Source organism: Drosophila albomicans, chromosome 2L (assembly GCF_009650485.2).
Source record: "Drosophila albomicans strain 15112-1751.03 chromosome 2L, ASM965048v2, whole genome shotgun sequence".
NCBI classification, from domain to species: domain Eukaryota; kingdom Metazoa; phylum Arthropoda; class Insecta; order Diptera; family Drosophilidae; genus Drosophila; species Drosophila albomicans.
The window spans coordinates 12,157,812-12,170,787 of NC_047628.2; the positions used below are offsets into that span (position 1 = coordinate 12,157,812).

General features: G+C 36.3%; 3 protein-coding genes across 3 annotated transcripts; 1 reads left to right on the forward strand and 2 right to left on the reverse strand.

Moving 5' to 3' along the window:
- Positions 1 to 489: 489 nt before the first annotated feature.
- Positions 490 to 7,717, reverse strand: LOC117564335 (transcriptional regulator ATRX homolog). The gene is made up of 21 exons (XM_034243041.2): positions 7,595 to 7,717; positions 6,435 to 7,525; positions 6,215 to 6,377; positions 5,302 to 6,093; positions 5,071 to 5,240; positions 4,829 to 5,013; positions 4,634 to 4,771; positions 4,391 to 4,566; positions 4,239 to 4,319; positions 4,082 to 4,174; positions 3,971 to 4,021; positions 3,680 to 3,897; positions 3,524 to 3,618; positions 3,157 to 3,464; positions 2,971 to 3,092; positions 2,703 to 2,908; positions 2,604 to 2,631; positions 2,493 to 2,544; positions 1,027 to 2,429; positions 846 to 953; positions 490 to 785 (listed from the first exon to the last, which is right to left on the reverse strand). The coding sequence occupies exons 2-20, from the start codon at positions 7,517 to 7,519 to the stop codon at positions 863 to 865; spliced, it is 5,457 nt and encodes a 1,818-aa protein (XP_034098932.1). The 5' UTR covers positions 7,520 to 7,525; positions 7,595 to 7,717; the 3' UTR covers positions 490 to 785; positions 846 to 862.
- Positions 7,718 to 7,998: 281 nt separating this feature from the next.
- LOC117564690 (uncharacterized) lies at positions 7,999 to 8,844 on the forward strand. The gene is made up of 2 exons (XM_034243565.2): positions 7,999 to 8,482; positions 8,537 to 8,844. Exons 1-2 carry the CDS (start codon positions 8,069 to 8,071, stop codon positions 8,678 to 8,680), a joined length of 558 nt encoding a protein of 185 aa, XP_034099456.1. The 5' UTR covers positions 7,999 to 8,068; the 3' UTR covers positions 8,681 to 8,844.
- Positions 8,845 to 9,519: 675 nt separating this feature from the next.
- Positions 9,520 to 12,752, reverse strand: LOC117564689 (repressor of RNA polymerase III transcription MAF1 homolog). The gene is made up of 4 exons (XM_034243564.2): positions 11,472 to 12,752; positions 10,289 to 10,535; positions 9,943 to 10,220; positions 9,520 to 9,873 (listed from the first exon to the last, which is right to left on the reverse strand). The coding sequence occupies exons 1-4, from the start codon at positions 11,570 to 11,572 to the stop codon at positions 9,819 to 9,821; spliced, it is 681 nt and encodes a 226-aa protein (XP_034099455.1). The 5' UTR covers positions 11,573 to 12,752; the 3' UTR covers positions 9,520 to 9,818.
- Positions 12,753 to 12,976: the final 224 nt, after the last annotated feature.

Below are 12,976 nucleotides of genomic sequence, written 5' to 3' on the forward strand. Positions count from 1 at the left end.
CACATTTACGCGCATCTGTTTAACAGTACGTAAGGCTACATGTGTATGCGAGTGTAAAAATCCCTCGCAAACTTGACACAACGTGCCGAGTTAATTAGGTAAACAAAACACATAAATATTGGAACATTTACTAAAATGGACAACACAGCATAAATATAGAGCTTCACTGACCTCGACAGCCTATAGCATCAATAAATGGCAGGATCGGTTCATTGTTCATACTGTGTGCAGTCATTAACTTCTAATAATTAAAAATTCAAACGACCACAATTATTCAAAAATTAATTAATCGAGTACGGAATTATCACTTGCTCACTTATACCCCAAAATTCTTAAGGTTTTAAGAAACTCTAAACGTATTATAAAAATATTCTCATTTTTGTTCATTTTATTACATAGTTTACAGCAGAAATTCGTTTCTTGAATTGTAAATATATATTTACAAATTTCCAAATACATTTTTTATTTATAACTTCTTATTTTAATTTGTATTATTAATTATTAATTGTGCGATAAACCAGTTTGTTCGATGACTTATGGAAATTTCACCCTATAGAAAGTGACACATTAATTTGACCACATACCAGATGAAATATCACTTATTTCTTTACTTCTCACTCTTAGTATCAATTAAGATTGTAACAAACTTTTTTAATACAAAAATGTTTATTGCGCTTAGTCAAAAACAGTTGTACACTAGATACATATAACATTGATAAACTTGAGCTTGCAATTCGCAGAAGTTAACAAATATTTCTTAAGTTGCGCCAGCGTTGATGAGATAACTGTAACACAAAATCATTAGAAATGAATTAATATAATTATATAGAACATTGGTTACTTACTTGTTCGCAGCTCAAAACTATACAAATGGATTATTGTCATTAGGTAACTTTGTTCGCTTACTATTTACATTCGACTTCATGTTGTCTGATAATCTCTTTCTGCTATCACTGAAATTAAGTATCAGGATTTAAATTATTATATTGAAATTATAACAAACGAGTATTCTACAATTTTACGTACCTTTGGAAATTCACATCCTTTATGGCTTTATTGCCACTATTCTTGCTGGCTTCATTGGCCAATGGTTGTTGTCGAAACTGTTGAGTCGCATTTGTTGCCGGACTGCTGCTCAACAACTGATTAGTTGCGACGGGTCGAATAATATTTGGTGAATTCGGAGTTGTAGTTTTTTGATTAACACTCGATACGGGTTTAACGCTGCTTACGGAAACCTTGCCCAAATCGCCACTCATCAAATTGTAATTGTCTGGTACTTTTTTGGTTGGCATGAAGTTCGCTGGCAAATTTTTATCTCGTACAGTTTTTGATAGTGAAAATACATTCGGGTTTGGGGCCTTTTTCGATTTGAGAATATTGGGCGCCGTGATATTTGGAGATTTTTGCACATCTTGCGGGCGAGATTTGGCGATTTCGGTGGGTGGATTGACCGCAGTTAGCGAAATGCTTGGCGAAATTTCATTGAGTTGCTTGGTAATACTGCTGGTGCCTGGCGGACTCGTGGTGGGAATTATCTGCATGGCAGCGTTGTTTTTCAAGAAATCCTTGGGCAATGCCGATGCTGCATCACTGGGAAATCCCAAAGGGAAATTTACATTTGTTGGCTTTGTGGATTTCACGCTTTTGTCGATGTCACTTTGCTGGGTGGTTTTCTTTGCCAACGTGTCAGCAAAGGTTGTCGTTGTGGTGAGATCAACCGATGTTGTCGGAGGTCCTGGATGCTTCTTCATTGGCACGGGATTCTTGACAGGCACATTTACTGGCGTTGTTGTCGTCAGATCCACTGAGCTTACGATAGGCGCAATTGTTGCTCTAATATCAGGCGCAGTTAACGTCTTGTTTTGATCCACAGACGTTCGTGATTTTGTTGTCTTATCCCTTTTATTCAAACTGTCTACAGCTTCAAGTATTTCATTGGGATTGGGATGCAGACCTCCACCTTGAGCTAAAGCCGAATAAGACGTCGAATAGTTTAACAAACTGGACAACGGATTGTCAAGGAACTGTTTGTATTGTCCCAAAGTGGAGAGCACATTATTGGCACTGGCATTGGCCGATAAGCTGGCAAGAGATGGCGACTCTGTGGTTAATGGATGATGCATCGTTGGATGTGCTAAAGGTTGGCCAGTGCGGGGCAAACCCAAATCTCTTGAATGTGGTTTGGAGGCATTGGCAAGATTCTGCATTGTGGACATCAGCTGAGCACTCGGCTGCATGCGATTCGCATTTGGCAAAACTCCGAAAGGTGACGCATAACTGCTCAGATCGGTATTCATGTCATTAAATCGCAATGCCGAATACTTTTGGTACATCGATAATGTATCCAAATAGTTTTGACTCAAGTTGTAGCCATATTGTGGTATCAACGAGGCTGATTGGAGACTGTAGTTCAATAGCGTTTGCATCTGCAAAAAGATTTTCGAACATTTTGAGTAAAATATTTTAAATTATATTATTTAGAAACTCACATCAAGTCCCGGATATGGATTTAGCTTTGACGCTGGCATAGCATTGGGCATTCTGAAATTAACAAATTTATTAACTCTGTATTATAATTGTAGTAACTTAATGAATCTTACTTGTCGGCAGTTAATCCCTCTTGTTGAGCTAATTAAGTTAAAAAGAAAGTATCAAATTAGTTATTAGTTGTTATTTCTTATAATGCTTCAATTAGTTACCCAAATTCATTTGTAATTCCCGCTCGTAAGTATGCCATGCATCGGCTTTCTCCTGCTCGCTCAGCTCCTGTTCCACCTTGTTCTCCAATAAACTGTCATGTTCATGATACTTGTAGACCAGCTCCGACTGACGCAACAGATGAGCCAATATCGTATCCTTGGGCAGCACAGGCATCGTTCTTTCACTCTGCACTGGTTTCGTTAAACTGCGAAATATTATAAATGGTGAATAACATAATTTGCAAGTCAAATTTATTGCCTTGTTTACGTATAAAGCTCAGCGAGTTCTGCCATATTATAATGCCTATCGATCTGCTGCTCATCCACAACGCGAAAGCTCATCGCCTGCTTCGTCACGGACCGCGTGTACACCTTCTCCTCCATTGTGCCCTGCATTACACATGATTTTTTGATTAGTTTTTTATACTATAATCATATTAAGAAGTCGCTTTACCATTGCAATCAAACGATAAATGTAGCAATTTTTTTTCTGGCCCAAGCGGAAGATCCGAAAGATGTTTTGTTGATCGTTCGAGGGATTCCATGAAGTGTCCAATATGATGACTCGATTGGCTCCAATCAAATTGATGCCCTGACCGCCAGCCTTAGCCGAGATCAAGAAGACGCGAGCTCTTCGATTGGCTTCGCTGTTGAATCGTTTGATCATCTCATGCCTAATGTTCTTGGGCGTCTTCCCATCCAGCCTGTAATAATCCTGTCCATTTATCCACGAATTGCTAGACTTAAATGTCGTGGGTATATCTGCAAAATAAGTCGAGTATTATTATCAATGAAGAGCTTTCATTTATGGTTAGACTTACGCGTGTGTTGTAAGATCTCCGGATCGGATTCGGTTATTTTCTTAAAGAAATACTCAACGACATTCAAGACGGCAACAAAAGCCGAAAAGATTAAGCTGCAAAATATCAATTTATATACTACAATAGTTCCTCCACTCTGAGAATTTATTGTCTTACCATTTTTCGCCTTTCTCTTCACACATTCGCAATATCGTAAACATTGTACGCAGTTTGTTGCTGGGCATTATAGTTTCCAAATCCTTTTTGGAAAGATCTTTTCGCCACCAATCATTAGTCACCGATATAGTACCAGTTTGGCTGTCATAGATATCATCTGGTTGATCATCATCTGAGTGCGGCACTCCCGCCCTTTTCGTTTCTTTTTTGTTCTTTTGCTGTTTTAAAAGATTTTAACAGAATTTCAAGATTTGTTGATGGGAAAATAATAAAAACGTCCATTGAACTCACCATATTCGCATTTTTCCAAGCATCTTCCAATACTTTGGGATGTGTCCAAATCTGTCAATCAAACATATATGTTTAATACTGTAATAATTATTCTGCTTAAGCTTAAATTACCTTTCGCAACACGGTGTAATCTGTAATAAGACTTTTGCCTCGACTGTCGCCACGACTTGCAATTGCTTCTAGAATATACTCATAGAGGGTGTTCTTAAAAGGAAATCAAATCAAGAATTAACACAAATATTTGTAGAGTTAATGTCAATAAACTAACCTGAACTGCAGTCATTGGAATAAACAAAACATATTCAAACTTTTGTGGCAAAAAAGTCTTTAGCAATTCGGCTTCTTTGCGCTGCAAAATAAATATAAAATTTATTAAATTAATGGTGCTGATCTAACCAATTTGTCATTAGTTTAAAATACCTGCACAAAATTCGAGAGCTTCTTATGTAGCACAAAGGAACGTTGTTTCATCACAGTAATATCTTTTTTGCTAGAGTCCTTGTGCTGACCATTCTTGATGGGATTCGCATATAAATTGGCAAATTCCTTTTCAGTGCCAAGATACAGTGGCTTTATAAAGTTGACCATGCTATAATCTGCAAACAATTTGAATCGATAAATAAATATAATAGTAAATACTCCAAATCTGAAAGATTTACTCACATTCTTTTAAATTGTTTTGAATTGGCGTTCCAGTGAGCATAATGCGCTTAGGTGTAATAATTTTGGACACCGCCAAACTTATAGCCGACTTGCTGTTCTTAATGATGTGTCCCTCATCGCATACCACAAGATCCGCACCTAAAAGAAGCCTTTTACGTTGTGACTGCCTCTATATATGTGTCAAATATTTATTACCCGGTTCAAGTAGATATTTATTGACTTTATCCCGTATACTCTCCAATTTGGAAGTGCTCAAGTTGCCGCGATTCTTGTAAAACACTAGAGTTCGAAAAGCCTCATAGCCAACCAACAAACAGCCTGCTTTGCTGGCCGATGACAAAGACCATTCCTCCAAGACTCTTAGTTTATCGGAAATGTCACTAAAGATAAGAAAAATATGTAATCATCTAATTACAGTATTTGCTAATATTGCTTACGATAGATCGGGAAAGACGTAGACTTTGTATTTGGTTTTGCTTTTAAGTGGTCCCAGCCATCGTTGAAGTTCATCAGCCCAATTCATAACCGTACTCTTCGGACAGAGCACTAGCACCTTGGATGTATTCAGTTCCTTGTAGGAAATCACTGTGTGCAACAGTGCGATTAACTGCAAGAAGAACCATATAGTTAATATAAGAAAATTAGGTTCTACTAATCATTTTGATTACCTGCAAAGTTTTGCCTAACCCCATGCAATGGGCCAAAATGCAACCAGATCCCGTATTTTTTTTGCTATGATCAATGCCGCCATAGCATGAATCATACATGAACTTAATACCATCAATTTGATGTGGCTTCAATAGCTTGACAAGATCCTCATCGACTTGCACAAAAGTCTTTGTTTTTTCCAGATAATCGAGTATGAACGCATTTGCTTGTGTGTTCTTGTTATTTTTTAAGGCTTTCGTCATTGTTTTCTGCTTCTGCTCCAATCGACGTACTCGCTCGGTTTCCGTCTCCTGTGCGGCTCGCGTCTCTTTCGCCAGTTGATCCATGCGCAGCATTGGTTTTAGCACACGTGTGTTCACCTCCACGGGTTCGGGCTCCGCTTCGGAATATTCACTCTCGGAACTCACTACGATTTCCTCATTTTGATTGCGTTTTTCCGCCTCGGCCAGACGTTTCTCCAGCGACTTTTTCGATCTCTTAGGCTTCACAATATTGTCATGCCATGATTGTTCGTCATGACTATCTGATTCCTTTAGAACGCCATCCAAATCGAGCTTAACTTCAATATCTTCAGTATTGCCACCATCATCGTCGCATTTGAAGACTTGCAGAAACTTGTCGACGACCTCCGATTTGGATTCATTCTCTGACGATGATGAATCCTTTAATTGATTATAATCGCTTTCATCCGACAGTCCAGAATCGCTGTTGGAGTCATCGAGTAATTCTTTTTTGATCTGCTCATTGAATCGCGACAAATATTGATTCTCTGTGATGGCTTCGTCGTCGGTCTATAAAATATATAAATCAAGATTAGCTTTGCCGTTCAATACTAAATGCCTGCCCACCTGTTCTTCGCTGATCGTCACAATTTTGCATAGTGAAAATTGAAAACTCTACATACATACTCACTTCTTTGCAACTATGATCACTGTCAAGAGCTTCCATATCATCTTCAGACTCGTCCAGCGCTTCAATACCCTTAACACTCAATGGTTTTGTCTTCGGTTTATCCTTCAGCTTCACCTGTCGCTGCTGCACGTGACGTTTCTTTAAGCCACTCAAGTTGGTCAGCCTTATGAATTGAGAAATTTATTAGTTTCGTTTAAATATGCTTTTATTTAACACAAACCTTTCAATTTCCTTGTCTGTGTCGTCAGCAGAAGAACATGTAGCTTCCCCTTCGCCCTTCATGTCACACGACGCTTGACGGAATTTCTTATTGGTTATATCCAACTTAATATACTTGGAGAGATCAATGCCATCGTTGTACTCGAGATTCCGACATCGTACGCTCTCTTTATCCGCCTGTTTCGTAGAAGTTTCCACAGAACACGATCTAAAAGCTTCATTAAAACTACTCGCATTATCCGAATCGTAGCGTGAAGAGTCTGAATCAGAATTCAAAAGATTCCTTTTGGCATTGCGATTGATGCGATGCCGCTTTTTGAAGAAGCTTTTTGTGTTGGTTTGCGTTGCTTCAGTCGATGTTGTTTGTTTAATATTCGCTACCTTTTGCAATTCTTTTATTTTACTCGAAATAAACACTTGCAACTCCTCTTCAGTTTGCACTGTTTCCGCATTGCAGTGATTCAGTATGTCTTTGGCACAGCTCAGTGTGTCCGCAAGTCGTTTGCTCAACCCTGTTGCATTCTCACTAAAATTCTTGTAAAGACTTTCAAAGTATTCATCGCCGGGCTCCACTTCCAAGGGTTCAGAGCAATTGAAGTCCAACACTGATTCATCAGCCTCCCTTTTGCTATTCTCCAGGCGTAGTATCTTAATCTTGTTGATGGTGTTGTCAACAAAATTAGAGACATTCGTTGGCACCGTGTCGCTGGACGAAACAATTTGACTCAAGAGCAAATCTTTAACACTACCCAGTCTAGGTTGACTCAGTACAAGCTCCTGTGACGTGTAGTTATGGTCATTTAATGCATCCGAAAGTTGTGTTCCACTGTGCTCATCATTATCATCATCCTCCTTCTCCCGCAACTCACACATTTCGCCAATTGCGTCCTCGATGCATCCCACGGTGGTCACAACTTCCTCTTCATAGCCTTGCCCCTCAAAATATGTGGTCTCTGTGACCTCCTCAGGCTCAAATTTAATTTCACTTATGAGCTGTTGTTCCATTAGGTCGTCATTCGGCGTATTTTTCACATCCGGCATTTCTGCATCTGATAATGAAGTGCGCCATTCACAACTCATGCTCATTGTTTGCTGCAAACGAAATCAGCAAAGATTTTAATTAATGAATACTGACGCACACACAAGTCCGCTTGTACATACGTGTATCCGGTTATTTAAATGTACTCAAATGCATCACTAAATATGGGGATTCTCTCATTTAATCTTGGATGCAAAAGTAAATGCACTTGCTGCTAAAACAAATTTCGAGATATTGTTGATAATAGGGATGGGCGATAATTGTACAGCGATAGCTTGACATATAGCAATACCGATGAATCTAGTATTTAAATATCGCGTAATAAATAAATAATTATAACAAAAACATTTTCTTTAATACATGATGGAGTATTATCATTTTTAACATATGACAAAACATCGCTACACATTTTAATGAAATATACATACAATGCGTTTAAGCGCAAAACATAACATAATTTGAGATGACACATTCAACTGCAGTAGTCGATAATACAATGCGACCGTTTGCTGCTCTTATCGATAATGTAATGCTCATATAGCGAATCTCTAAAAAGTACCAAGCAAAGTGAAACAAGTAAAAATAAAGAAATAACCATGAACACACGAAGTAGAAAAGCAAATCAAGAAAAAGTGCAGCGAAAACCTAATCTAGCGAAGTTTAAAGCACCGGCTATTAAAAAAGCTAAAAACGAAGAGAACACAGAGCGAAGGTTCAATGTTACTAAATTTCCACCGTTCGGTATCCCCAAACATGCTTTGACACGAACTCTGGAGATTGTTAATGATCCTAATGATGAGTTTTGGCTAAACAAAAACTCATCGTGTGCGCCGCCAATTAATGATATTGTTTATGGCGGTGGTGTCCAGCGATCGGAAACATATATTAAGTTGAATTTGGCACGTAAATGTTTGTTGACGCGTGATTTTCATAACTTGGCCAAATTGTTGACATCGAACATCATCGGCGACACTGTGATGCAGAAATCCTCCTTTCCCATTTTTACAGATGTAAGTTCCGTTTCCATGCTTCCGTATGTTACTTATTCTTTGATCTACTTTCAGTATGCATCAATCCTACTCACACTAAAGGATCCCGAACTTTTGCAGAAACTTAAAGCGACAATATCGAACTCTAGTACTCAAAGTGCCAATAAATCTTTGCAATTGAATTCTACGTCTACAGAAAAAGATAATACAATATCATAATACTTTAAAACATTTCCTTTGACAAAAGCAAGCCTTTATTAAAATTTTGACTATCCCATATAGAATTAATGCATTTAGATCTAAGAAACTACAAATATAGACAGGATTTACCACTGCTTTACTATTTAAGAAAATATAAGTACAAATAAACAACAGACACACGATCTTCGTTGCAATTTGTAATTTCTCTACCATGTGAGGTCTTGGCAACTTTTACTATTCTTCAAAGCCCTAATCGTCTCGACATTAAAAATAATACAGGTTACTTTAAAATGTGCAAACATAAATATATAATTTCTTAAGTTCACGGAATTTGTTACCTATTTTTTTTTGTGTAACTTGGTTCGTGCGTTGTGGGAATAACCGCATTAGCCTATAGTACAGTTCGCTAAAATAACATCCATGTTAAAGGAAAGGAACTTAATTCCTTTCTCTTTTGTTCTAATTGGGAAGGATTAAACACAATTTAAAAAATACAAATCTCGCTTCTATTAGCATTTTGTAAAACTTTTTGAAACGTATAACTTTTAATGATAAAAATACACATTGTTATTGGTAGCACACATTTTAATTTATTTATTTTCTTTTGAATTCAACTTGGATCTAAAGTCCTTCTGACAGTCATTCTAGTTTCCAATTTTATTGCAGCCAGTCGGACGTCTTCAATGTTTTCGATTCATGGCCAAATCGACGGTGCCTTCGTAATGTTCAAGATATAGATGCGTATTTTTAAATACTATGCAGTTCAAGGTGACACAATTCATGATCATCAACAACACAACTCTTGTGAAAAACATAACGAAGAATAAATAACAGAACACTTTTATACAAACTTATTTTTTATTTGCTTTTAACGATTTTTTCATTAATATTTGTTTGTTGAATAAAATACTTGATTAAATGTTAAGATATATCTGCATGTTGACTTTTCAAAAAAATCAGAAACTTTGAAAATCATGCCAGTGATGCAATTGGAGAATAGTTATACATTTTGTTCTGAATTCTTCACTTTATATAGTGCATTTAGTGTGTACTGAAGCCTACCTTTATTCTTTGCCCACTAATTGGTAAGACTACAAAAAAAAATTAAGAGCATAATGAAATATGAATACGAAAGAGACTACAATCAATCATATATTTAGTATAAGTCTTCTTCCATTGAAAAGTCTGATGTTTCGCCAGCATAAAGAGAGCTGAAAGCAGGAAAAAATAATAAACTTGTTAATATAATGAAATTGCTAAATGTGGAGTTTTCAACGTACTTTACGGCTCGGCTGGTGAAGAAAACGATGCGTTTTAGCTTCTTATTGTAAAAGAAATAATTAAAGGACCAGAGGCAACCAGGTTCGCCAAATGGATCCGAGCTAAGATCCGGATTATAGCTATATATGTCGCATTCCGATAAGTTAACCTCATCGTCGACAGCAGACCATAATGGCTGGCGCAAAACCTGATATTGATCGCCAGCCAAAGCAGACAGGTTCGAGTGAACCGAATTCATAACCCAAGGCAAGGAAGGTTCCTTGCTAAACTCATGCGACTGCAATATGAAAGAAAATTCAATTAGTAAGTTTTAAAGAATCAAAGAGATTGGACTTTTAAACTCACCTTTGCATCTGAGAAATCATAGTCAGGCTCGAAAGACGCATTCAGCGTGGCAATCAAGTAGAAAAGAGTTTTGCGTGAGATCGTGTCACACAGAATGACGCCTTCATCACCAGACTGGCTGTTGTTGCGATGAAAGTTCGGCGAAATGTCCGATAGCGTTTGAGGCGGCGATAACGCCTGCAGATCATGGCCATGGGTCTCGGCCGTGAATCGCTTGTACAAGACTTTCTCGGCAGCTACCATTTTGCTAAAATTGTTGAAATACAAAAAAAAACATTATTTAAATTGTATTTACGTAGAACAATCTAATCAATCATAATAGGTTTTATGCAACAAAGCAAAGACAAAACGTGTTAGGTAATTTTAAAAAATGTTAACGCATTAAAAATATATTTAAACTATTACATTTCATATTGTGTTCAGGGCCAAGCCCCACTGAATCGGATGAAGGCCATCTTCTTATATAATTAATCAATATCAAGAATTACTTTATCGTTTTACTTATAAACAAAAGAGTTACCTAGAAATTTTTACATTAAACAAACTATTATTTGCCTACAAAAAACAAAGTTTAGCTTACGGATGTGAGATGGTCAATATATTATTATACAAAATTTAAATATGTGATAAGTATGTAAGAATTAATATTACGCAGGCAATTAGAGCATTTCTGCTTAAAAGAAAATTCCTTATTATAAAAAGAAATTAAAACACTATAAGATTGAGAGTAAAATAATGTACAGTACAAATAAGAAATAAAGTAATGCGAAAGTTAATCAATATTTACTTTAGAATGGATTCGAGCTTTTAATACGCTTTTTTAAATGCAGTGAATACATGAATAATTTACATAAATAAAAAGTTGGGTTACTAAGTTATTATAAACACAATTAATCAATGAATAATCTATAAAATTTCCATTCAAGTCTCAAAAAGTTTAGGAATCTGATAAGAATTTATGATTATATAATTAAGGTTTGGCACAACCAAATTAAAATATTATTAAATATTGTGATCAGTTCGGAATTGAGCTTTTAACAAGCTTTTTAAAATACAAAGAACCCAAACCTACTCTTAATATACTACATGTTGTTTCCGTATAATTATAATCAGATCATCTAATTCAAAATTCACTAGTCTGATAAGAAATTGTGATTATATAAGGTTTGTATATTTTTCTTACCATGAGTAGCTTTCGATGCGTCCGAAAATTGTGACGCCACCAGTTTGAATAGAAATCGCATTGTTGATGGCCTCGAAGCGCGAGCTCTCGAGTAACTTCATCTTGTAATTCCACTTGTTCTCTGCTTCCGGGATTCAGGATCTCACTTATAGGCAATATATATGTATATATTTTTCGCGATGAGATATTGTGAATTGCAGGCGAACGTTTGAGAACACGACGTCGTTTTCGTTATATGTATTATAAACGATCGAGTAAATTTTCTATATGCGTATGCTTCACAAAGATTTAAGCAAATTTTGATCGACAAAAACGAACAATAGCGAAACAAAAGGCAGCAGCTTAAGCGCAACAACAGCTGTTTATCAATATTTGCGGCGTCGCTAAAATGTTTCTCGTTTGGACAGCTCTTGCTCCATATATGGCCCAGAAAGGAATAGTGTGGACGACTTTGAAATTTCTAAACATGGTACTCGGATGAACAGCGATTCTCTTCTTGACAGCGACTCTCTTCTCGATGATGTTGTAAATATGCTGGAGTCTGCACTGTTTTACTAACATTACACTTTAACACAATTGCTGGCACAATTTAAATTGATCTCTTGGGTTCTTTTGCTTTTTTGAGTGTTTGAACTGCAACAACGAGCACTGGCTGCAGTCAGAATTCTTTGTTTTCACAAATATATCTTTTTGTTGTATAACTTTGTATCTGGATTACTTATACGCACCCACACACTTAATGATGCGTTTGTATGTAGTTGTTTTTGTTAGCCTTGTGTGTGTGTGTGTATACACACGAATAAACGGTTGAATGGGTGTGCGTTTATGTATAGATGTGTGAAGTGTGACCTTCGTATTAAGGAATATACGCAGAAATATAAAATGGCGTCAAATATTCTGCGTATAGCGCGTCGGTTTTGTTTTTCTTTAGTTTTCGATGTTCTGCTCCACTCCACTAATCTTTTTGTATTGTTGTATATCCGGAAATAACAACAATGCAACACTTAGTAATCAAATAAATGTTCAGAATCCATTGAACGAGACATATTTATATATTAGATAATTTTGCTTTTGTACGTTTTGTAGTTTCACTTATGTATTGATTACTTGATTGCTTCTTGATTAATTATTATCGCCAATTGGTTTTCACACAACGCGCTTTCTCTTTGGGCTGATTAAGTGATAAGTAAATAAAATATGAATCACTTTTAATATTGGTTGAAGATTTTCTGTACGGAAAAACACACTTGCACACTTTACTCAATTTTTTTTACTAGTGATGCACCAAGGCTCTAAGCATCGATAAATTAATTTTCAATGGTGATGGTATAGGTAGGCGATATTTTTGCTTACTATGGTTTATTCGATAACTATGGTAGAAATTATATATCTTGTAAATTTGTAACAAAATTTGTTAAAATAAATACAAAAAAAATATAAAATTATTATTTTTATTAAATATAAAAAACTTTTTTTTTATTTTGGTGCAAATTTTGAATTTATCG

What these genes read in the sequence shown, in the direction of transcription:
- LOC117564689 (XM_034243564.2), bottom strand. Translation starts at nt 11,572, where the DNA reads ATGAAGTTACTCGAGAGCTCGCGCTTCGAGGCCATCAACAATGCGATT. An exon ending in CGCATCGAAAGCTACTCATG is followed by an intron (nt 10,536 to 11,471) that starts GTAAGAAAAATA and finishes CAACAATTTTAG; the next exon opens with CAAAATGGTAGCTGCCGAGA. An exon ending in ATGATTTCTCAGATGCAAAG is followed by an intron (nt 10,221 to 10,288) that starts GTGAGTTTAAAA and finishes TTCATATTGCAG; the next exon opens with TCGCATGAGTTTAGCAAGGA.
- LOC117564690 (XM_034243565.2), top strand. Translation starts at nt 8,069, where the DNA reads ATGAACACACGAAGTAGAAAAGCAAATCAAGAAAAAGTGCAGCGAAAA. An exon ending in CCTTTCCCATTTTTACAGAT is followed by an intron (nt 8,483 to 8,536) that starts GTAAGTTCCGTT and finishes ATCTACTTTCAG; the next exon opens with TATGCATCAATCCTACTCAC.
- LOC117564335 (XM_034243041.2), bottom strand. Translation starts at nt 7,519, where the DNA reads ATGAGCATGAGTTGTGAATGGCGCACTTCATTATCAGATGCAGAAATG. An exon ending in ATTACACCGTGTTGCGAAAG is followed by an intron (nt 4,022 to 4,081) that starts GTAATTTAAGCT and finishes TTTGATTGACAG; the next exon opens with ATTTGGACACATCCCAAAGT. An exon ending in GAAGAGAAAGGCGAAAAATG is followed by an intron (nt 3,619 to 3,679) that starts GTAAGACAATAA and finishes GATATTTTGCAG; the next exon opens with CTTAATCTTTTCGGCTTTTG.